At 39.7% G+C, this 25,213-nt stretch overlaps 1 protein-coding gene across 2 annotated transcripts in view; it reads left to right on the plus strand.

Moving 5' to 3' along the window:
* The first annotated feature begins 573 nt into the window (after nt 1-573).
* LOC118812065 (gamma-secretase activating protein) overlaps nt 574-25,213 on the plus strand; it is a 28,431-nt gene continuing 3,791 nt past the window's right edge. Inside the window, exons 1-28 of one of the 2 annotated variants that reach the window (XM_036576754.1) lie at nt 575-1,009; nt 2,210-2,280; nt 2,582-2,638; nt 2,940-3,009; nt 4,000-4,050; nt 4,578-4,666; nt 4,896-4,965; nt 5,154-5,203; nt 5,870-5,974; nt 9,621-9,677; nt 9,767-9,813; nt 9,920-9,999; nt 10,122-10,124; nt 10,910-10,987; nt 11,071-11,157; nt 11,481-11,573; nt 12,992-13,212; nt 13,495-13,564; nt 13,935-14,014; nt 15,796-15,876; nt 16,362-16,496; nt 18,054-18,112; nt 18,517-18,548; nt 19,018-19,079; nt 22,860-22,955; nt 24,320-24,390; nt 24,506-24,600; nt 24,908-25,027. In XM_036576754.1, the coding sequence (XP_036432647.1) occupies nt 922-1,009; nt 2,210-2,280; nt 2,582-2,638; nt 2,940-3,009; nt 4,000-4,050; nt 4,578-4,666; nt 4,896-4,965; nt 5,154-5,203; nt 5,870-5,974; nt 9,621-9,677; nt 9,767-9,813; nt 9,920-9,999; nt 10,122-10,124; nt 10,910-10,987; nt 11,071-11,157; nt 11,481-11,573; nt 12,992-13,212; nt 13,495-13,564; nt 13,935-14,014; nt 15,796-15,876; nt 16,362-16,496; nt 18,054-18,112; nt 18,517-18,548; nt 19,018-19,079; nt 22,860-22,955; nt 24,320-24,390; nt 24,506-24,600; nt 24,908-25,027 (2,218 nt within the window). In that variant the 5' untranslated portion in view covers nt 575-921. Of the gene's footprint in view, nt 1,010-2,209; nt 2,281-2,581; nt 2,639-2,939; nt 3,010-3,999; nt 4,051-4,577; nt 4,667-4,895; nt 4,966-5,153; nt 5,204-5,869; nt 5,975-9,620; nt 9,678-9,766; nt 9,814-9,919; nt 10,000-10,121; nt 10,125-10,909; nt 10,988-11,070; nt 11,158-11,480; nt 11,574-12,991; nt 13,213-13,494; nt 13,565-13,934; nt 14,015-15,795; nt 15,877-16,361; nt 16,497-18,053; nt 18,113-18,516; nt 18,549-19,017; nt 19,080-22,859; nt 22,956-24,319; nt 24,391-24,505; nt 24,601-24,907; nt 25,028-25,213 lie in introns of both variants that reach the window. The other variant, XM_036576755.1, reaches the window with a different exon arrangement.

Consider the following 25,213-nt stretch of genomic DNA (forward strand, 5'->3'; position numbering starts at 1 on the left):
ACACCCTCCTCTGACACAATTACTCTAACAAGGGCAACTACTCACTACAACTACACAACATCAACAACAACACTGCATTAAATGTCTCTTTTTTTTAGTGTGGCACCTCCCGAGAGACACTTTGCATGGCCACACTCTCTAAGCTCCTCACCGCAGTGCGGCCTGTGGTGGACGACAAAAAACATTTAAAACATTTTTTATATTTTTTTATTTTATACCTTGGAAATCTGGCTTTAGGGATAACTGTGACGTGGTTGTAAAAGGCTGATTGTTATTACCACAGGTGTAGCGATGGTTAACTTGTTCATTTTGTGCGGAGGGTCTCTTTAACTTACATGAGGTTTGAGGATCTTTAGTCTGCAGAACAAAGCTCCTCAAGGTCTTAAAGGTTCAAACTGGTGAAAAGAGAACACTGAAATGTGAAAAAAGCTGAGCAGTGCTGAACGCTTCGTATCGCCGAGTTTCACTTCCACAGCCTGTCGCCCTGTTTTGTCTGAATCAGGTGACACAAACAGCGAAGAATTCCAAGACAGTAAACGGACAGTACACTCAGCCAATCAGCGCCGGCCCTGGTCCAGCGGGGCGGGGCTTGGGGCGGGGCTTGGTCGCGCTCTGTTCCGCGATACTGTTGTTTTGTAGGACTTCTTGGTTTTCCGTACAGTGATTGAGTGAGGCAGGTTAGCTGATGTGCTACAGCCGGACGCATCTTAAAGGTCTGAGAGTGTGAATAATGAGCACAGCCGACAGTTCGGGAGCGTCAGGGTTGGAAACAAACACATTAACTCTGTTCCCCATGTGGTGGAGCTGAGTGCTGACGCACCTTGTGCCCGCTGAGGTGTGAAGGTGAGGTCGGCTGGTTTCCTCAGTCCTGCAGAGTTTGCTTCACTCCGCCCTGTGTGAGAGGAGAGCAGAGCCGCACTTATGCTCAAACTAACCCAGACCTTCGACATTCAAACAGACATTATTTCGAGCATTATAGCTAAAGAAGAGACTGTAAGAAGAAGTAAAGGTAAGTACATTTTAACCACTAGTTTCTAACGACACCTCAAACCTCTGACTGAAGGGCGCCGAGGTGGTCTTTCACTTTCTGTCATTGTGCTCTCAGATGTTCAGGGCAGTCTGAGCAAAAGTGCTGTTACATCAGTTAAATAATAATAATAATGAGTAAAGTAGAAGTAAAAGTAGTTATTCTGTAAAAGTGGCCTGTTAGATTACAGAGTTTCTACACTCTTTTAAAAAGATGGTTCTTCGAGGGTTCTTTAGTAAAAACAATGGTTCTGTATAGAACCTTTTTGAAACTGGTTCTGTATAAAGCACCAAAAAGGGTTCTGTTATTGTTACAATGTCAAGCTTGTAACAAAAGACCTTTTTGGTGCTATATAGAACCATTTTTAAAAAAGGTTCTATACAGAACCATATACAAAACATTCTCCATCATTCTGAAGAACAATTTTGCCATTTCAAAGAACCTTTTAAGCATGCAAAGGGCTCTTTGACAGGTCATAGTTCTATACAGAACCACTGTCTTTACAACGAACCATTAAAGAACCATCTTTTTAAAAGTGTAGAACTGCAGTAGGAGAACTCAGTACATCCAGCAGTCAGTATAGGAAGTGAATTTTGTTGGGTGCTTTTTCTCTTTTTGGGATCATTTTGTTCTGAAATATAGTGCTGAAGTCTAACACTGAAAGGTTTCAGCAACAGCAAAACACTACAGGTGTTAATCCAACAGAAGTGAATGAGATCAAACACACAAAAAAAGGAATTAGGAACTAAATCTGATGTACTGAAACGGAATAGAGTAAACAGGAGGTTCCTTTGCTCCCAAATAAGTTTGAGCATGTTGTCCTGTACTAAAAATTGTTTTCTCCTTTTTTCAGTTTTTTATTTTTCTGCATTATTTGGTATTCCAGCTGTCCTTTACATTGTGTGAACATTTCATGATGGATGGACCAGTGAAAATGCTCTAAAAACAATCTCTTTATATTAACTTACATTGATTGTTAAAAAACATTTTGCTTTCTCTTGTAAATTTACTGTTGTAGAGATGCTTGTTTTTTTGGACAGAAACGACACATAAACATATTATTAAAAACACTGATAAATGCACTAACCAGTCAGTTCCTATTCAGCTCCAGTAATAGCCCACAAAGTGTGTGGTCATATGAAAGTTAGCCTGCACTCATGTAGTCTGTTCTCTCCTGTGAAGACTGTGCAGGTGTTGCTGACACTCGCATCCTCAATGTTGAGAAGGATGGAGGCATCGTGTATTCTTGGAGAGTAAGTTTTTGCGAGTAATTGCTTTATTTTGACAGGTCAAGCATGAAGTTCCATACATACCAGTGTAGTGGGCTTAGGCGGACATAAAAGGCTGAACCTGTGTCTTAATCCAGCTTGTCACACCAGTTGTGCCAGTTTTCACATGTTTCAAACCCTAATCTTGAACTAAAGCATAATACTTAGATTTAGGCTTAATGTGTTTTGGGAAACAGGCCTAAATGTTTCACTAAGTATTGAAGTGTTATGTCTATTAAAGCATTTCTGTTAATGGCTCTAAAGATTTTCCAATATCTTCGGACAGGGTGCCTCAGGAACCACCAGGGTCGGCAAATATGACCCTCATACGAAACAGAATAAGGTATGTTTGACTTTGTGGCATTTTTTTGGACTCTAAGGGCGCATTAATGGCAAAATATGAATCAGTAGGCACATGCAGAGACTCTGAACACAAATTTTCTCAAACTAGACTGTGCTTATTACAATTTTAATCATAGTCAATGACAATGGCTTAATGACAGTGAATGAATCAGGGTATTGATAATAAAATGCACAATGAAAATTTATCTTAGAAATAGCTGAAATATATAAAAGATACCCATACAGTGTTTCTTAGTGCTATGGTGCAAGCCACTCACCCCTCTTAACATCTCTCCTCACAGCTACTTTACACTTTTGACAAGCAGGTGTGTATCAGCAGCTGCTCACTGAACAAAGAAGAAACTCTGTTGGGTAAGAGCTCCTTTTCAGACATGTAAATGGTCTGTTTGCGCTAAGAAACTTATTGCCTAAAAGCCTGCTGTGTTGAAATGCATTATAAAGTATTGCACCAAATTCAGAGACTGCCCTTAATTTATTTAATTTCTGACCAAAATGACTGTTAAGTGTAAGTTTACTTTCAGGAGGTATTGCTGAAGAGATTAGATATAACATAATTCAGCAGGAGTTTCCAAAACTGAAGTTTAAAAAGTGATTAAAATATATAGAGAATATGGGACTCCTAACAACCGTGCATGACCTGGTAGACCACCAAAACGTTTACCATCAGATAAATATTACTTAAAGCTTTCATCTTTGAGAGAGAGGAGAAAATCAAGCTCACACTCTTTCTTCAGATCTGAAAAAAATCCACAAGTGTTTCTATCCATCCTTCTACTGTGAGAAGAACAACCTAACACTATGAGTCTGAAAGGATGTGTGGCTGTCAAGAAGCCCTTACTGAGAAAAGGAAATAGACAAAAAAAGAAGAAAGTTTGGTAGTCTCCCAAAAAGAATGGAACCTGTAATAAAGGCAAAGTGTGGACACAATAAATACTGAGAAAACTGATATTATATTTAGTCTTTGAGGCTTCTGTGTAGTTTTCTGTGAAATGTGTGATATCTACATTTGTCCTGGCATTGAAAAATGAATAAATTAAATCCAGGTTTGACTGGACACTGAATAAATGAATGGTTGTCTCTGACTTCAGCACAGTATTATATGTGTGCTACGATGTTGGTTTCACAGATTAATCTATAGAAGTTTGATCTATAGAAAAGCTTTGGACCAGGCACTTTTATGTGGCTGCAGTATTATAAAAAGTAAATAGTTTATGAGTTTGTGAAAGTTGTTTGGCTAGTATGCAAGTTATGTAACTATATAACTGTATGTAACTCCTATATTGATAAGTTTTTAGCAGTGTAGCAATTAGCTGTAATAGAGGCTATCTATGTCTATTTCAGCGGTCAGTCTGACTCAGTCCACGCAGGGAAGAGAAGAATCGTATAAACCAGGTACTCAACTTTAACCCCAACTACCTCACATGATGGCAACAGTCCACACATGAGCACACACACTCAGACTCTAGGTTTTCCTCCACAAACCTGTCACATGTTACAGCTAATGATTAAGCCTGTCATGTACTTATTGTTATGTACGCTTGAGTGTTTAAGAGTTAAACTACATTTAGGACTGAGGCGACATTTCAGCCAGCACTGCATTTCTAATTTGCTGTATGCTATAGCACAATGCATTATTGTTTTTAAAAAGTTTTCCAATTTTTATCTGGAACACTAAATAACATTAAGACATTGGTTTGAAAACCTGTATGTGATCTATTATTTCTCCTGTATATTTAACTTCAGTGCAAATACACTACATTATGTTAAGCATTAGTCTCATTTGCTTATTACAGTTTACAGGTTATAATTAGAAATGCATGGCCATAGTTAAATCTGCAAATTATAGACCGTTAAAACTGTGTTGCAAAGGTTAACATTTAACAACTGATAACTGTTGTTTTTCACTCTCTTTCTCTTAGCTTCAAAATGCCTGACACTCCTCATAGAAATACACCCAATTAACAACACTAAGGTCCTAAAAGCTGTGGACTGCAGGGTCAAAGTTCAGGTAGTCAGCAAAGATTTTAATGACAAATATCATAATGAACATACAATAATACATTTGATTGAAATGATTGGAATTGTACCTGATGTTTTTTATGCAATTTTATTATACAAAGAGAAAGACCCTATATGTAGCTGTTAGTGTTTACTTAATGTAAATTGTATGTATTACAATGTTATTCCAGTTTAATAAGGAGGTAATGTTAGCAATGTTCACGTATCTTTCTCTATAGTTTCTGTATCCTGACTTTTTTCGGAACACTGCTCTCGAGAGCCATTTGTTGCTGGCAGCAGAGGACGGCTGTGAGTATTAGGAAAGTGGCTTCATAATATATCCCTATGTGCTTCAACTTGTCGCCAGTGGGGGTGTGTTTGGCAAGCAGTGATTGTGTTTTTTTACCCTGGACTATAATTTATTATGTCCAGTAGAGCTTCAGGATTTAAACCATTGTTCCTCAACTCGTAGTGATTCTCATTCTTTATCTGTCCAGATGTGGATCAGTACCACATACCGCTGGTGAAGCAAGAAGGTTACAGAGTCGTGAGTATTTACAATGCATGCAGATTGCTGTTTACGTATGCTTCAATATACACATCAAATAATGTACTAAAGCATTTCAGTAGGAACCTAAATTAACACAAACGTTGCATGTGACAAAATATATATGAAAATACTTAGAGCTACAAAATTTCAAGATCTGTGTATTAATGCATCTGTATTGGCTCCTGTTTCTCACAGTGCCTTAGTTTGATGGTTTCTCTAGATGTAAGCTTATTTGCACAAGCACAGGGGTGTCAAACTGTGTTCCTTCCAGGCCACAACTCTGCAGAGTTTAGCGCCTCATTAAACACCCCTTATTCAACAAGCTAGTTAGTAACCAATTTAGGTTGTTAGAAGGGAGAAAATGGTAATCTCTTCAGAGCTATTGCCTGGAAGGAAATCAGTTTGACACCTGTGCACCAGCATACGGATACATTTTCCAGCAAAGGACTTTTTGTCAGTCTCTCGGATAAGAGTGTCTACCAAATGATATAAATATAAATGTACTGAAGGTATAATATCTGTATTATACATGAACAGATGTACTGCCTAGAGTGATGTGCATGTAAAGTTTTCAAAAGCCAAGATCTGTTGAGGGAGGCATTGTCTTTCATAATGTGATGAGTATGGTACAGCTGAGAGTGTTTATCATTGCTGATGTGTCAGGTGATGCAGAATTCAGAGCGTCTGGTGAGAGACAGGGTGGCAGAGGAGTTCTGCTGGGCTCAGTGGGACTCAGGACCCCAAAGACTCTTCTACCTCACCTGTCGGGTTAGAACCACCCTTATCTGCCTTTCTCTTCATTTAGCCGTAGTTTGGCAATTTTTTGAGATAAACAAATACTATGGCAATTTTGAATAAGGAAATAAGAAATACATACATTTTGTTTGTTACTGATTTTTAAAGAATAATACATTTACTGTTGTTAGTTGAAGTATTATAGTTCACTGGTCTCTGTTGTGCATTTAACATTCCATTGATCTTCATTGTGTCCTAAACTAAGGCTGTTCAATTGCTTTTAGGGAATTCAGAACTCTACACCTATACTCTGAGCAAAAAGCTTTATTTTGGTGCTGTGTACAATCATTTTCTCAAAGGTTCTTTATGTTATGTATTTTATTGATCCTACAAGAAAAAAATTGTCATTTTGCTGTCTAACTATGGCCTGGAAGCAGCAGAGAATCAGCAGCAGAGAAGTGCCAGTTGGGGCAGTGAGTGGGTAAAGTGCCCAAGGGCACAGTCAGGTATATCCAGTTGGTCCTGGGATTTAAACCTGCATCCTCTCTTACCACTAGGCTACCAGCCACCCTATAAAGTTAATGAACCCTATACAACAGTTTCTCCATCACAGAGAACACTAGTTACAAATGTAACTGTGGTTATGTGAGTAGTCCTTGACTTGACTTGACTTGACTGGTGGATGACCACCAGGAGCAGTACTTGCTGAGTGGACATCTCCCTGTGTTCACAGCTTCAGACGCAGCCTGTGACATTGGACAGAATAGCTGGTGTCAGGTCTGATGACGCTGCAACATTGATGTTATAGAATTTAGAAGAAGTGCAGGCCACAGACCTTGTGGCTGCTGCACAGATGTGAATGACAGGAACCCCTTTCAAGGCAGCCCATGACTCCCCTGATGGAGTGGCCAGTAGCAGGCGCGGGCAATGGATAGTTGGCAGTTGCATAAGCCAGCTCACTGCTAAACGGGCACGCTGCTTTGAGAAAAGTGTAAAACAGCTGGTCTGTAGCAGAGACTTAGCACTTCAGTGTTCTGACAGGACACAAGCTGTCTCCTGGGGATTGACTGGTCAGTGTATGAGAACTTCCGGCAGGAAAGCTGAGTTCAGCATTTGCACTGTTTGGGCCCCACTGGCAACACAGGGGGCTGACTATGAGCAAAAGCACCAATTTTATTGAAAATGTATTTTATTATCTTGCTCCAAAGATTGGAGTGGAGCATTGCATATTTTTTCCAGCACCATGGGGAGCTCCCAGGGTGGCGGCTGGATCGAGTGGGGAGCAAAGTCTCCATGCCCTTTTCAAGAAGTCCACAACCAGCTTGTGTCTCCACAGAGCATGAAAGCAGGTCAACTTGGTTCTTTGAGCATCAGCCCTCAAACATCTGCTGCTTGCCCTCATTGAAGGAGCTCTAGCATTCAGCATTGTATCTCTTGACTCTGGGAGAACACTATGACAGATATGAGGTTACCCTAAGGGCCACAGCAATAGATGGAGAAACTCCAGTTGTGGATGCCACACCTTGCCCCCCACCTTGGAGAGAAGGTCCTTCCATACTGGCAAATCAAAGGAAGAAGCAAAGGACACCACAAGTGTCTTGGCCACTGTGGTGCTGCCAAGAGAATTCAATGTTTTTTTTCTCTGAACTCTTTCTAAGAAAGCTGGAACAAAAGGCAGAAATTCATAAAGCAACTCCCCCAGCCAGTCGTAGACCAGGGCTTTCTGTTCCAGTAGACTGTCTTGGTCTCGTTCCGAGAACCACAGTTGACTGTGCTTGTCTTAATTTGAGCAGTATCATACTGGCTGTATCTTGGTGAAGTTGGCCTGGGCTCAGCGTGTGCAGCAAGAGAACAAGCACATATCTGCCCTGGAGGTTTGGTAGAAAACACTCTAAGGTTAGTTTTACTGCTTGCAGCTCGAGGAAGTTGATGTTTTCCCAGCCAGTGTTCACTGACGACCCTGAGTCCACCTCTGCTGCCATATTGGACCGCATCCTGTAGTAGATGTGTCTGTTGACACTACCTCTCTGTGTGTAGGCAACTGACCCATCGTTGTCCCAGACATAAGGAACCATAGGAAATGCCATAACCTGAGAGCTGTCAGACACTCTGGAATATGAACTGTGGCGCAGAATGTCCAGCTGGAGAGGTATCAGCCACATCTGGAATTGTCTGATATAGAGCTTCCTCAATGCGATGACCTGTGCTGCAGCTGTGAAGAGTCCACGAAGCCGCAGCAGTTAACTTCTGCCCTCTTCTTCCTAGGCTCAGGTGTTTAATCAGTAGCAGAATCGCCTGGGCTCAGTCCATGGGCAGTGAGGCCACCATTGTTTGGGAGTTCAGCACTATGCCAATAAACTGTGTTGCCTGTGACAGAGACAATTTGCTCTTTTCCAAGTTCACAGGCAGGCCCAGTGCTTGGTCCAACAGCCTCCGAGTATCTGAGCACTTCCTCTTTGAAGAGGACACACCAGCCAATCATCAAAGTACGGAAGGATTTTTAGCCCTTGCTCTAGGAGGGGTGTCTGGGCAGTCTGTTTTCACTTTGAAAATGTACTTTGAGCTAACAACAGTCTGAAAGGCAGATGTTTAAACTAGAACTCAAACCAGAGAAAATGTGTGTTACTCCATTCTCCTTTGTGAACAGTGTGGAAGGGTAAAACCTTTAGAAACGTGTTCAACCACCGGAGGACCAGAATTGGCTGAAAGCCTCCTTCTTTCTTTGGAACAATGAAATAAATCAAGTAAAAGCTCTCTGGCCAGTAGGGAACTGACTTCCTGGTAGAACATTAGATCAATGAGTACTTTCGTGGAGCTAGTTCGATTCCGCTGTGAGTTTGCCTCCTCAGTGGGAACAGAGAAGCTGGGGAGGGCCAGAGAAGCTGGGTTAGTGCAGCTTCTCTGGACCTCCTCAGCTTTTGGAGCCTTAGTTGCCAGTGCATCGAGTGCAAGCTTTGCCAGTGTGATCTTCAGTGCGTTTTGAATCTGGGCTGCAGGCACCGTTGCCATGGATGGAGGCCTGGCCACAGAATGCCAAGAAGGTGAGGCAGAAGCCGGAGTGCTGAGCACTGAGCCCACTAGCTGAGAAAAATTTAGCTTGCTTAAGGTGAGGAGACAGTAGCAATCCTAAGCCTAGGTCTAGGCCTACACCGAGATACGCAGGTGTGGTTGAATGAGGGGTCGCTGACAACAACCTATAGAGGACAAAAGAATTTCGAAGTTGTGACACTGTGAGAAGGTGTCGCCGAGCTGCACGGTTGGCGAGACGAGAGAGGGGGAAGCTTGCGGTGAGTCACAGGATGATAGAGCCTCAGTGACATCACGTGCAGGGCTCACATGGTGACTCATTTGGTGTACATCCCTCAGTTTGAAGCTGTGAATGCAGAGAAAAATTCACTTAATAAGCACTGCCCATGGCGATCAGGAAATACGAAACATAACCATTTAACCAAGCAAAGACCATGTAAACTCTATTTCTCGTATTAAGGCTCTGCCCTAGACTGCATGGTTTAACCTGTATGTGGACCCACACTTCAATTCTTCACTCTCATAACTACATAACTTACATATTAGTTTCATAGTAGTTACAGAATAATAGTAGTAGTTATTTCTCAATAACTTTTCTAAATGTCTGCTATTATGACATGTCATGACTGTCCACTCTTCTTTCTTCTTGCAGAAGAAACATACGCTGAAGTGTGTGCAGTTTTTCCCTGATCGCAACTTTGAGACCTTGGTAAATATTTTTACCTTCAACTAATCTCTAATGTTTCATTATGTTTAATGACAGTTAAAAGTGCAGTCTGTTGCCTTTATGTCTGACAGTTTGAGCTGCCTCTGGAGCTGCCCAGTAATCCTTTCACCTCTGTGAGGTAAGAAGCAGATTTTTCAGCTTTATTCTTGGGGTTAAATATTTACAAATATCAAAAACGTGAAAAGACTGATCTTACTGTATATGTTTAACTGTGGTTTGGACAGGTTTGTTAACTTCGGACATGATCACTACCAAGAGCAGCCAAGTGAGGAACTGAAGCTGGTGGTATTTACAGACAGAACAGGTGAGTAATGTGTTGAAATGCTGTTCACTTTGAGGCTTTTGATTTATGGAAAGTTATGTAATGCTTTACTAAGTCAATGTTTATTGCTGTTTTATATTCTTTGCACACTTGACTCGGGACAGAGAGTAAGTCGTCAACACTCATCTTGTCAATTAAAGTCCACATAGTGCATGTGAATGAACACTTCATTGGATATTTGAAATCTGATGAGAGTTTTGGGAAACTAGCTTAATGAATCAGTGAACGTTATAAATCATGCATGGCAATTCCTTCAAATTGACGAAAATTGATTTTTTTTGCTTGGAAATTAGTTTTTTCTTGATCATCTTTTTACTCAAAGAAGGTAAATGAAGTCTGGTAAGCCTTATAAACAATTCCATCACTGAAATCATACAAACACAACCACTCGTGTGCTGTATATTATGCAGGCTTAATTGCTGTTAAACCATGGCTGTGGAATACAAATACAATGATTCTCTGACTCTTTTATAAATGTTTGTGTGTTTGTTTCTGAATTATGCTCCCAGAATCATTCTCCAAGTGTCTCCAGGCTTTTTATTTTAGTTTCTATGTTAAAAAAGTAAATATAAGAAAAAGTAAAGATTCCCCTGAGAAAGTGAATATAGTGGACCTCTAAAATTCATTCAAGGTACATAACTGGACCTTGAGGACCATGTTGTACCTTTGAGGGTGTAAAAACGTATCTGTACAGTACTCTTTTTCTTTTTTTTGACAGTGTGAGAATATCCAGAAATCTTTCAACATTCTGTACTGTTGTTCGTCATGTTTACTTTTAATCTTTAATCCTGCCTTGATTATAAAGCAGAAATATCCAGTTTAATTTCATGTTCAAGCTTTATTTAAAAAAAAAAGACTTACTTAATATAACACTGTCTGTTTGTCTTCACAGGGACCATGTGTGTATGCTACAGTCATCCTCTGTATAGACGTAAAGATAGCACATACACCATTGCATTTGTGCACAAAGGTACAGGAAAATGCTACATTGTCTCTGAATCAGCTCAGTTTGTTGTGGAGATGTATTAATAAGTATTTTACCCTGCTGTTTAGGCTTTAGTAAGACATACACTGTGGCTCTCGAGCAAACAGCCATATCAGCCAGCACAGCAAACCTCCGGCCACTCTTCATCCACTTGGGTAAGTGCGGCATCAGAACTGATTGCTTATTATGATGTACTGTCATACTGCTTGAACTTTATTGAACTTTCGTTCTCACATCTGATTTGGTAGTGCATATTATATTTAAACCCTTAAGTGTGGGCCCGCACTTCAGTTCCTTACCTTCTTAACTGACTTATACCTTTGTTTCATTGTAGTTACTCAATAGTAAGTCTTAACAGTAACTGAATTATAAGCAGAGTTCAGGTGGCTGAAATATTCTTCCATTTTTTATATACTGATAAACGTTGCTATAATAAGTGTGTCTTATCTCCTTTGAACGAACATATCATCTCTGACAGGTTATTACATAGTGGTGTATCTTGCTGGCCACTTCCTCCATCTGATCAACTGCAGGCAGCAGGACCTGCTCTGCCACAGTCTATTTCTGTCAGGTGAGAGAAGAGTGAGTGGCTCTGATTACTGCTGATTTACAGGTTACACTGTGGAAAATGGGCACTCATTGTACATTATAATTGTACAACAGTGTGATTGGCTAACCATGACTGTGCACTGTGTATACATTCAATTTCCATTCTGTGTGGCCAGTCAAAATAGTCATGAAAGTGTAAAAAATAGAACAGTAAATTATGATTTTGATAAGCTTGATCAGCTTCTCTTTAATGTTATATGCACATTCTCATATTAAAGAACCATGAAATGTTTGAACTCAAAACTCCACCAGAGGGCACTGTAGCGTCTTACGTTTTGGCACACTTTGTTGAGTGCACACATAACATAAAAAGCCTACTGCGCCTCTAATAGGGATAGGCGCTATCACATTTCCAGCTGTCTTTTCAATCAGATGGCAAGCAGTTCCAAAGCTGCTATCGTGATACCAGTACCGATTTAAAAAGTGTCAATGTGCATAAAGGATAATTCCATTTGATTTCTGCAGTGAAAACTAGTAAAAAAAGTGGACATTTCAAATTACAAATGAAAACCTTTGCAATCGTATTAAATAAACAGCCACATAAACTGTTTATATCTGTTTAAGGAAATGGTTTGCCATTATAGAGCATTCACTTTATCTCCTGTGACTGTCTGTGCCTGTATGTGTGAGAACGAAAGTGAGAATGCAGAAGAAAACATACTTCCTATCCAACACATTTACTTGCTACTATAATTTTCTTTCAAAAATCACCGTCAGTTTATAGGAAAATTACACAAATTTTCGATTCGCAAAAAGAAACATCAGGTTCAGAAGTATCATTATTTCAGTATCTATCCACCTCTTCCATCTAAAGACTACAGCATACTGGATGGAAAACGTCATGCACAGCTGTAGCACATAGGAAGCACTGCAGAAAAGCAATGATAATCATCAAGCTCATTCAACTGCTACTCATATAAATGGAATCAAACTTTTCAACACCATTTACATGTTTGGCAGCAGCTAACTAGCACTTCAAAAACTCACCGTTCTTGAGCCAACTGTATGGGGTGACATAAATCATAAATGTAATGTAATCATTTTAATAATGCCTTAAAGTTTTGAATATCAAATCTGACTGAAATGTCCATCCATATTTGACAAGTCTGCACTTTTTTGTTATTGTTTGACAAAGGGTGTTTTTTTTTCTTTCTGCAAAACACAATTGTACACTTACCAGTAAGTTTTCATGAAGTTTAAATCACAATAAAGTATGTCCTTTTCCACTTCTACAAACAAAAATATGCACCTTCCACTTAATGCTTGTTTCAATGAGGTGTGAGTGAGAGTACACATGCTGTGATTGTCCAGGTTGAGTATTTGTTTATGAGTGTATGCACATGTTAAAGCATCCTCTGCGTGGTGCCTGTTGTCCTGCAGGTGCTGATGCCTGTGTGGATGCATTGGGGGCTGACAGCGTCGTAGTGAGTGTGCCCAGCCGCAGGCTGCTGGACATACAGAACGGCAGAATATACACCACTGACCTCAGCCACGACTTTCTGCTGCAGCTCCTCAGCTCCAGTAGGCCTGAAGCACAGCGTCTGGCCGGGCTGCACTGCATGCTGGTCCACCTGGGACCCGACCAGGATCTAGAGCAGAAGGTACGGTGTGGCTGTTTGGGGAGAGATGGAGGACGAGAGAGAACGAAAAGTATAAGGGAAGGGAATAAAAGCTGCCGTGTGTGAATTCTGTAAGAAGAGTTGGAGTGAGTCACTGTGTTTTCTTGTGTGGAATGCCCAGCTCCACAAGTGGGAGCTTTGTGTAAGACAAACTTAATTCCAGGCATTAAGGACTGGCTGGCAGATGTGTGCTTATGTGTGCTGGGAAAGTGAGGGAAAGAGAATGTGACGAGCTTTCTTACTCGCACTGTGCTCTCTGTGCAGATCATCAACTGGATCAGCGAGAATGTGATGAGCTTTGACGCTTTTGATCAAATTCAGGAATTTATTCTGGGTGAGTAAAAGCTGGTGCAGTGAGGGAGCATGTATGGTTTTTATGTAGTTGTATGCAAAATTTTGGGCATCCCTGGTAAATGACATGCTTTGTTTATTTTCTAAGTGATATTATAAAAATGTAAATGTGCAAAGGTTATGTCACTCAAAAGTTGGGAATCTGTGTTTTGTTTTTTAAGCCCTCTTTAGTTAACTTTTCCAAAGTATTTTAGAATCCTAATGCATGGTTTACTATTATTCAGTCAAGTCAGTTTTTATAGTTTGGTCTAATTTTAAAACTGTCAAAATAATCCATTCATTCCTCCATTACTAATGTAATCTATAGAAATAGCACTATATGATATACACTAAACAGCTCTCTTTCATTTCAGCTTCTCTGTACAGAATCTGCTATCAGCAGTCTCTCAGTCTGGATAAAGTCCTGCCGTACTCCTCTGTGTTTGAGAAGAAGGTAATAAAGTCTACTGTCAAGATTTTCAGTGGAGAATGTTAATGTAATATGCCACCTGTATGTACACTGCAGGGAAAATGAATATCATTGGCCATCAGACAGTTTACACTGCAGTGGAATGTTTGGTCTGATCAGGAGTGGTACGCTTGTATACATCTTTCTGATCGGATGTACAGTTTATGTACAATCATTGTTAAATGACAATGGCATTTTTTTCCCCATAGGAATAATTAGAGGCAAAGGTTAGGGCACCCAACTTATATCACAATGATACAAGTCCATTAGCAACATCCTATTAACCGTCTGTGATTCCACCTAGCAACAACCTAGCAACCACCTGGAGTACCATAGCAATGACCTAGAAACCCCAAAGCAACTGCCTAGAACACCATAGCAACCACCTAGCAACCGATTAGCCACACTCTAGCAACCACCTGGCATACCACAGCAACCACCTAGCAACACCTTAGCAACCACCTGAAATACTGTGGCAGCCACCTAGCAGCCACCTGGGATAGCATGGCAACATCTTTGCAACTGCCCAGCAACTACTTTTCTAGTTTATTTGTATTGTCAAGTTTTTGATCATCATAGAAATTATGAGCAAACTTAAAATTGCATTTTTAAAACATATCTGGGATACTAATAATCAGCAGAAAACATGGTGAGCAACACTCATTGATATTTTTTAACATAACATTTTTTAACATTTTTAACATGGTTTTTTAACATAATATTAAAAATACTTTGTTTAATATTTGTTTAATATTTGTTTAATATTCATGAGAAAAGCAGCCTCAACAGTCATGTGTAACTGATGTAGATTGATTCTTGATCTTTTATACTAACAATAGCAATGCATACTGCACTCACTGTAAAAAGCAGAACAGAGCAGTAGATGATCTCAGTTGTTTTTAAGGTTTGAACCAATGTGAAATGTTGCTTTTGTTCACCTAAACTGAAGTTTTACTTCACAGTCATCTGGACCAAAAGTTTACTGCGATGTGGTTGTATTCTTCCATACACATATAAATAAGCTGTAATATCTCCTGTAATTTACATGACTGTGAAGTAATGAAACTCACTAGTTGGTAATTTACTGTATTTTTACGCTGATTTTTTTTACATTGTGAATAATTAGTTGTGCGAATTCATGTGTTAACAAGCAGTTCAACTGGTTTTATTTAACCTCAATAAATACTATAAATGAAGTGATGCAAAGCAAAACTTCAGTTTAGGTAAACAGAAGCAACATTTCACATTGGTTCAAACCTCACAAACAACTGAGATCATGTTCTGCTCTGTTCTGCTTTTTACAGTGAGTGCAGTATGCGAGTGCAGCGCTATTGTTAGTGTAAAAGATCAAGAATCAATCTACATCAGATACACATTACTATTGAGGCTGCTTTTCTCATGAATATGCAACAAATGTCCAAATTATTTTTCTGACACAAAAAAGCAAAAAGGCATTTTGGAAGAGGAAGAGATTTCTAAGAGATTGAAAAGAGAGGAGAACTGAAAGTAGATTGCCTGAATGACTTCTGAATAACAATCAGCAATTCAGGATTCTGCACCTTGTCTGTAAATTGTAGATGGTTTTAAATCAGTCCTTATCTAGGATAGTGAGCAGATATTAAGTAGTGTTTTAAATCATAATGTAACAATATTGACATGATTTCATGTGCATGTGGGAAACTATCAGTATTCTCTGTAACTGTATAACTTACACAAAACTGTAACCACTACAGCCTTTCTAAAATGACCTAATTTTTGTGTTCTAGGAGCTTCCAGTCGCCCTCACTGCTATCCCAGGTGTAAAGTGCACCCCTGAGTTGCTGGCACAGCCAGTAATCAAAGGAAAGGTAGTTCACTTTACTCTATTTCACTCAGTGTTTCGAAAGGCTGGGGATTGTTTAGGGGACAGAAGGCTTGGTCTAACAAGAAGCACATAGACATTAAATATTCATGCAGCACAAAGCAGTGAGAGATTTCACATTAATATTTAATTTACATCTGATCAGAGCATGTTACACAGTATTATAGGGTCGTGTTGAAATATTAAAGTGCAGTATCCAGAGAGGATACTAGATGGCAGCAGAGAGCCAAAACAGGAATGCTGTAGGGGAATTCATGACCAATTAACTGAAGATACTTCAAAAAGGAACAAAAGATAACACAGAGGTTAAGAAAACCCGAGTGGTAGAGACTGTATTTCAAGGCTGTCACTTGCAAAAAATCACCCCATTGTCATTGTCATTGATTGGCCCAGTTGAAAACAGCAGCAAATGTACTGCCAACACCCGTGTCTAGCATGTTCACTCTGTTGTTTTCGTATTGTGTGTAAAAGGGCAGGAGTCTGCAGGGCTACTGGGAGGAGTTGCAGTGGATTATAGAAAGGATGAAGTATTTTGAGGCCGTTCCCAACCCTCGATACCGAACCACCCAGATCAAGAGTGACTGGACCAAGCTACAGGCCGCCCTGGTGAGGGGAAAGCACACAAACCATGTGACCATGATCTGATTTAGTCTGTTATGTCACATTATTTTCAACTTTTACCACTGTGCAAACAAGTGACGCCAACTTATCCACAGAGCTGATTTGACCAAAAGCTAAGGTTGTATTCTTAGTGGATTTTTTATTTTGTTATTTATGTATTTACATATTTGCTTATTTTACAAAGCTGTAGTTGCTTTAGCAAACTGAAGGTCATGTGTAGGTCATGTAGCTGGTGAGTCTGGATGTTGAAGAGCGAAGTGGAGGGAACATGAGAAAAGTGTTGTAAATATCCTCAATGTGGATACACTTCAAAATTTTTAGACTTGTGCCTAAAAAGAGGAATAAAATTCCTTTTCACTCCACTCATGCTGTGACCCTGTGTGGTATAAGGCCTGCAGTGTCAGTAAGAAAGCAAATAATATTCTGTAATTCACAAAAAAAATCAATACATTATGAAAAAATATTGCACATATTACAAGGAAAATGCAACAAATTTGTGTTGATAATTTCCATGATTAACCTTTTCTCTCTGAAGTAGAATTATCATGTCTGTAAGGTTCAACATACCTTTTAAATCTACATTAAATGGTTCACTGCTAATTAATTGCAAATATTTAAGAAGAAATAGAGAAATAATGCTTTGTATGTGATGGCTCAGTAAATATACTTCTGGTATGCCATGTTCTAAAACCCTATGATGAGTTTATAAGTATTTAATTAAAAGCTAAAACTGTCCAGACTCCTATTGGTCATGTGACTTCTGACTGGAGCCACTAGTCAGAGAGGTTATCTGTTAAAATGAGTAGTAAGAGCAACACTGTCATACATGTAGATGACATCTACTCATTAATCACTGTGTTTTGTGAATATTATTAACAATTCTTTGTTTGTCCCACCAAATACTAAAAATTACTTCTTAGCAAGACCCCCTTTTTTAATTTTTCGTTGTGGCCAGAAACATTAGAAAGGAGGAGGAGACAGGCCACTGGGTGAAAAATGAATGGGAAAACTCATAATGCTTGGGGTCTACTTTATGGGGAAAGTCCCACACTTCAATAAAGTGAGCCAATCAGCTTGCTAGTAAAGCTGCCTCTTGTGGAGATGTGCAGCCAGAATCAGCTGAAAAACTGATTTTTGTGCATTTTTTAGCCAAACAGAACAAACTATTTATGTTAGTTTGGGGTTTATTGGTCTCCCCATTCAAAGAGAAGAGATGGTCCTGTATGACTGGAAATAACTGCACTGTGCACTGCCAATATAGGCCTTGAGTGGACAGACCTTCCTATAAGGGCTTTGTTGTGGCTTTGCCAAGTATTAAGGACAGTCCCTCTACATGGAAACATGTATCTCAGACTAAAATAATTATTTTGGTTGAAACTCACAGTAACAAACCAATCAGTAGTGTCTTTACTGGATGAGATGTCCATCTGATGTCCAGATTTAAAAAAATATTTCACATTAAAATTGAAATTAGGTGAATAGGTAACTAAAGACTTTCCCCTTAATTCATTCGTTTAATGAAACATCGTTGTGTTGTTGCAGAACTCGGAGAAAAAGAAATCCTCTAACCACCTTCGATACCTTGAGGAGAACACCAAAAAGTAGGTGGAGAGCAGCATGTGGAGAATGCAGTGTGTGGGGGGGGTGTACAGGTGGGCGCAAAGGGAAACACTGCCTGTCAAGAGTGAATGTTCACAACAGAGATTATCATGTTGCCATGCAACTGACTTTCAAAACCCTAAACGAAGAGGAAACATTTCACTGTGTAAATGCATAACAAATCATTAATATTCATTATAATGACACAGGCTGTCTTCGTTCATCCTCTCCTTATCTACAGGGGAGTAATGAAGCAGCATTCTTTCTCTGTTCAGTAATCTCTTATATTCTACAGGTGGATTTAGAATTTCAAACAAATAGTACATTTTGAAGTAGATTTTTGAAATAGAAAGTTATAGCTCGGTTTCCTAAAAGTGCTCTTGTTTACTTGTTTCGTGTTCCACAGAGTTTTGTCTATGGTAGACACATGGCGTTTGGGTAAGTAAAACATTTCCCGTAGCATTTGTAGTAGCAATGGCAGTTTTTTCCCCTTGATTACAGCAAATGTTCTTTGGTTTGCCTTGACTAGAGTTTCAGGGTCACATATTCTGTTTCCCAGGAGAGCGCTTTTCATGTTCCTGAATAATTAATCAAGGAAGCAATGAAGAGGGAAAAAAAGCGGAAAAAGGCACTCAGAGAGTTCAGCAGGGTTACATAAGAACAAGAACTTTCCCAAGTCCTCTCCTCATTCTTTCCATTTAATCACTGCCTTTTTACCTCATGACCTCCTCCATGGCACATAGCTGCACATTCCTAGATATTCTAGGAATAAACATATTACCTAAATTTATACACATAGCAAAAAAATACGCATAGCAAAAAGTTACGAACTGTACGAATTGTAGGAACAAGTTATAAGCTGTGTAGGAGGACTGCCAGTGACGTCTGGCTCTTTGTGTTTTTGCAGATAAGAGAGTGGTGCCTCTGTTCCAGGAGGAAGACCAACAACAGAGGGTGCTGGTGGGCCTGGTGAGTCATAGCTTATTCTGATGCAGCTGCCGCAAAACCTTCCACTACTGACCTGCACTTCCCACACTTATCTACACCTGATCCAGCTGATCAGTGTCAAAACTGTGCTATGCTGGTTGTTAGTTCAGGATCACTATCACTTTATTGGCCAAGTACAAATGCATGTATGATGAATTTGTCTTGGTGGAATCAGTGCATACATAGACAATATAAACATGTAAACAGTAGACATATAATACAAAGAAATACAAAGACACTGCCTCGGGTGGTGTCACAACTATTATATACAGAATGTAAACTAAATATGTGGGATATACAAAATGTAGATGCAAATGAATATGTCTGTAAACAGGTGCAAATGTGCAAAAGATATACAGTATTGTGCAATAGTTTTAGACATCTGAGAAAATTAGATTTAAAAAGCTAGTTGTCTGGCGAGTAAGCATTTATTTGCTCAGAGAAAAAAAAATGTATTAATCAATACAATGTATTAATCAATAAAATGTATATAATCAATACAATCAATATTAATAAAATAATTAATTAATTAATAAAATAAGTATTGATTCTGTGTATTTCAAGGTATTTGTTTAACCCTTTCCAAACACCTCCACATACTAGCCCAGTATTAACCCCTTAAAATCCCAGGCTTATTACATACTAATGCTTGTTATTCAGTAACTATATGGACTTCAGTGCAAACTGGCTGAGCTATTCTTAGATTATAGAAGTGTGTAATAAAACTTTGGGCCTGCTGGCGGACCCTGGCCATTTAAGGGGTTTATTGTAGTTATCATCCAGTTCTGGACTTTTATTAAGTTAAATCAGGAGTGCTGCTGATGGAATTTAACAAATTCAGTTTCAAGAAGAAATTTAGTTAGACACCCTACACCAGGGTTTCTCAACCTGTGGGCCGCGGACCACCAGTGGGCCATGAAGCACCCTCTAGTGGTCTGCGGGCCTGTGCTCAGGGGGAGGCAGTAGTTTGTAGTGGGCTGGTAACGTCACTGTAAGTCATAAAAACAAAAATAGAAAAAAGATTGATGGAACAATTAAAAATGGATTAAAAATGAAAAATCAAATTATAACCAACAAAAATATTAATAAAGAGGTACAAGTAAAATCATTGCAGTGTTTATTTGTGGGCTATTTAAATGTTATCAGTTTAAGACAATGCAGCTGCAGGCGCGCAATGCGGACAGCTAGCCAGAGATGGAGAGGTTTCTCAGGGCACTTTCACACCTGAATGAAAGACTTTTTCTTTAGTTCACTCCGTTTTGACATGTGAACACTCCACCCGTATTGGAGTCTACAATAAATAGCTGATCCAGTCCGGCTAAAACCGCATGTCTCGGTCCGCTTCCATGCAAACCCTGGTTAGGTTCACTGCTGGTGGAAACACATTTTATGATGAAATGACTCATCAGTAGAGCTGGCATTCCTCCTCTTCTAGCAGCACGTCAGTGCTGTACTGTCAGCATAATCTGCCAGTTTTAACGCCTGACTCTCATTTGCTCATATCTTTCCAGACGAGAAAAGACGAGCCATGAAATAATAGATTCATGTTCGATTTTGGCTCATGGATCGTGGAGCATATTTTTGGCCGATTATCAGCGACCTGGGTGGATAAACTGATAAGCCAAAGACAGAGAAGCAGATATAAAGCATGATTTACTATTATTGGGCCTCATTCACTAACATCTTCCTTAGTTTTTTCTTAAGTTTGTTCTTGAGAAAGGAGCTAAGAAAAAGTGTACGTCAGCACCAGTCTGGACAGTTATGGAAGAGGTCAGGATGGACTTATTGATGGTGGATGATATTGCCTGTGGGAGCTTGAATTTCCCCAGCTTTCATAGGAAGAACAACCTTTGTCGATTATGCAGGTGAAGTTTTCGTCCCACAACAGAACAGTGCCAGCAGTCTTCTCAGTCAATGTCTCGACTGTTTCAACAAGTGAGCCATTTAGAACAGCATTTTGGATGTTCAGTTCCAGGTTATTGTGACTGCACCAGACCTAAAGATGTTCCACCACTTGTGTGTATGTGAACTAATCATTTTTGTAAACGAGGAGTGCAAGTGGTGTAGTCTGCAAACTTGAGTAGCTTGACAGATGGGTTTTCTGAGGTTTTTTGGTGTACAGGGAGAAGAGCACACATCCCCTGACTAGTGCTGAGGGTGAGAGTACTTGATGAGTACTAGCTGAGCTGCACATACTGCTGTAAGTTTGTCAGAGAGTCCAGGATTCAATGGCAGACGGACTTCGGCAGGTTGAGCTGAGTGAGTTTCTTGTCTAGCAGTTCTGGAATGATAATGCTAAAGAGCTCAAGTCTATAGACAAGATCATCATTTGTTCCCGAGGTGTCAACATGCTCATCATTTTCAGACCAGTGTTTACTTTATTGTATACTGACCAGTTGGCTCTGTAGGCAAATTGCAGGGAGTGATGTGATGTTAGTTGTGGCTTGGAGCTTGGCAGGAAGGTGGATCTACAAGAAGTTAAAGGTCAGTTGTGTTATCAGTATTCAGGATTTCAAAGCCCTTGCAGTGAAAAACAATTTTTGTAAAAGTCATTTAAGCATGGTATAGCATTGTTTTATGCCCTGTATTTAAAATAAAGGGGTCACTAAAACAAATAAAGCATAGTCTGTATTTTAATGTAAAAGGTTGTACAAAAAAATAGAAAACAGAATAACTGATGAGGGTGGAATGGTTAATATATGGTTTTTCATTGGAGGGGCTCATTTATTGCAGTGCCGACTCAGTGCTGTGTAATTCATCTCAGTGTGCTCATGACAGTAAAATGACAACAACAAAAATAAAGGACAACTTCATAGGTATGCAATTACTGACCGTAGCCCACTTTTGCTATGGACAATTTTTCAGCCATCGTCACATGCTGAGAATTGTCCGCCACCCAAATAATGTCTGCCCAGTGGTGGTCCCTTTCCATTGCTGATTGGTGTAGTGCCCATGTGTCAAACACAAGGCTCACAGGCAAGGTCAGGCCTGTAGCACGATACTGTCTGGCCCGCAGAATTATTTTTATTTTCTATTAATATTACCCCATTTCACAGTGTGCTGCACTACAGTGTGAAGTGCACTCCAACCCTGCCCCCCCCACCAGCAATCAGTGGGACAGCGGTTACACCTCAATCCTACCACACCAGTCACATCACTAGACACACTAGCTGTGTTTCAGTCCAACCAATATAAACACTTGCTAGCTAAAAAAACACCTAGTTTGCTAAAAGTGAGAAGTGGACAGTAAACGCTGGGGATTTCAAGATGGGTGGAAGCTCAGAAACCCTTTTACTTCCAGTATGTGTCTCATTTGAAGAGAAGGTGTGACCGTAATGAAAGAATACCACATTCAGTACCATTATGAAACAAAACACTGGAGAGCTGGATAGACAGCAGAGAAAACAGAAAAGTGGTGGAGATGAAGAAGGGCGTTCCCACAGATTTGTTGAGATTTTTTGATATGGCCCTTTTAGCACTTGAGTTTGACGCCCCGGTGTAGTGGGTGGCTGATAAAGTGCAATTCAACTGATGCATTATCTTTTTAGTTTTGACTCTGGTAGTTGTTCTTTACTGCTTTCATTTGTCATGAACAGTAGTTTGGCCTATACAGTAGTAGTAGCAAGTGTCACTGAACATAATGTTGTATCCATATTATGTCCATGTTACAGCTGTGAATATAAAGACATTTGGAAGTCCTTATCAGTTATACCATTAGGCATGAGTTTATTAACAAAGTAGTGATTGTCCTTTTTTGGTCAGATGGTGGACAAGCTCCGGGAGCATTTGAACAGACACCTGCCACGGCTGGGGAAGAAGAAGATTGACATGTTGGTGCTGAACTACGTCGCCAAACTGGTGCGTGTGCTTCTTTATCATTCAACCAATGGCCTCTTCTAGCTTTTATGTTATCAGTTCACAGCTACCTTACGAAACACTGAAAACCGTAACTGACAGTGGCTGATTATGCTGAAATCCTAGCTTCCTTCTCCGCCCTGTTAGATTTCATAGTAGCGTACATCAGGGAAGCACATTAATAGACATCCATCATTTCCTGCTTCGTATGCCACTGACACTTTTCCGACTAACACCCAAGAGATCTGCACTGCAGCCTTAAGTGTTAAGAGGATGTATGTTCGCCAGTGACACTTCCTGTTTTTACGGAGCAGAGAGAACATGAGGATATGAGTTCGTCATGGTCCATGTGTGCGTGCCTGCATGCGTATTTTATTGGGACACACCAAAACTGAATTTGCTGAATTTGTTGAATGTTTATGGACCTCAGTGACTGTCCTCAGTGAAAACAGGAAGTGAATGTGAATCATTGTATCCCTCTTAGGTGTTCACCATGTGAGATGTTTAGAAACTAGGAATGTATATGCACCAGGAGGAATATGTTTAGCAGTTTTAATGTCTCATACTACCACATCTCACATGTATAAGGCAGGTAACAGCCTGTAAAAATTAAAAGTATGACCATTATAACACAGTTTACTTCTCTTATGTAGGAAAAAGAAGAAAACATATTTCATTATTTAATGTGTCCCCAGTTTACCTTGATTCATATTTTTGGTTTTCAAAGAAATCTGCAGGGATATTTTTTCACACCTCCAAAGTTCAGTCTTAGAAGTTGGTTGCATTTTCTGATTCTCACAATCCAACTAATCCAAACATGTTCAGTGATGTTGAAGTCTGGACAGTCCATTGTTCAGCAGCTTATTTGTTTGATTTGCAGATTTTCTTCATTTTTGTCTATTTTCTTTTTGTCAGTAAGAGCTTCTTGACAGCTACACCTCCTTTCAGACTCATGGTGTTGAGTTGATTTTTTTTCAGATCTGAAGCAACAGTGGAGCTTGATTTTCTCAGTACAGTGTAAAAAAGTCCTGAATAATAAGCCTTAGTATGTAATAAACCTGAGATTTTAAGTGGTTAACTTAGGAAAAGCAGTGTAATCAGTTACCTTATAATTTTAAGTTGAGATGACTTACCTTTTTAAACAGTATGTTTATCTGATGGTGACAGTTTTATTGGTCTACCATGTCCTGATAGTGGTCCCATTTTCTCCATATCGTCTAATCATTTCTCAAGAGATATTTCTGAGGAGATTAGAAATAGCTAACCCACAAGATAATCCACTTGCATAAGGAAGGGGAAACATCAGAAACAAAAATAAGTGGAAAAAACTGGAAGTTTCCCTGATGGTCTGTGTGTTTTGTGTGCAGCTGGAGCTGGTCAGACACATGCTGGAGTCTGTGTGGCTGAAGCTGAAGTTGGGTCCCACTGTGCTCTGCCTGTGAGTGCTGTACTCATGCGAGAGTGCTCATGTACAAATGCTCAGATTGATTCCAGTTGAGGTGCATGAACTGCGTATGAATTGAAGTGTCACCTTTGTGTTGCGTGTGCTCTAGTAAACAGCAGGGGAGCTCGGAGGACTGGGCGATGTTTCATGTGATGTGTCGGATTCTGGAAGCCACTAAAGGACTCTGTCTGCCGCTTCCACCAGGTGAGAGGAGCTCCAGCCTAATCCCCTCTAGATATTTCTCTGTTTACTTATCAACAGCTCTACCATCTCTGCTGTTTGCAGGAATTGTAGAAAACTGTTTTAAAATCACCACAAATTGTGTAAGATTTTTTTAGAATCTATAAGGTGCCAAACAGAAAAAATGAGTTTGTCATGTGAATGCTGTGTGTTATCAGGCTGTCTGAGGGAAGATTATTTTGTCTGTTTTGGTTTTGTCAGAGGAAGGGATAGTTAAAATGAACTGAATTAAAATTTACTGAATGGCTTCTTATCATTTGGACACTTGCAGGTTATTCTACACTTCTGACTGTGCTGGGTGTGCGCTGTCTACCTAGCCACACATTCCTGCAGTATGTGGATCACGGCTTTCTACAACTCACTGAGCCCTTCGTCTCACGCCTTATGACAGGTATTCCCTTACTACACTATAAAAAACAACACAAAAAGGTGTTTACATTCAAAATAGTAAGTACCTGGGCTGCCTTACAATGTTGAACTCATACAGCTTCAGATACTAATTGAACAGAATGTAACACTTACTATTGGAGGTTCAGTGAACTAATACTCAAGCTCAGTTTCAGTCTTGAGAGCGTAA

This window comes from Colossoma macropomum, unplaced genomic scaffold, assembly GCF_904425465.1.
Source record: "Colossoma macropomum unplaced genomic scaffold, Colossoma_macropomum, whole genome shotgun sequence".
Lineage (NCBI taxonomy): Eukaryota > Metazoa > Chordata > Actinopteri > Characiformes > Serrasalmidae > Colossoma > Colossoma macropomum.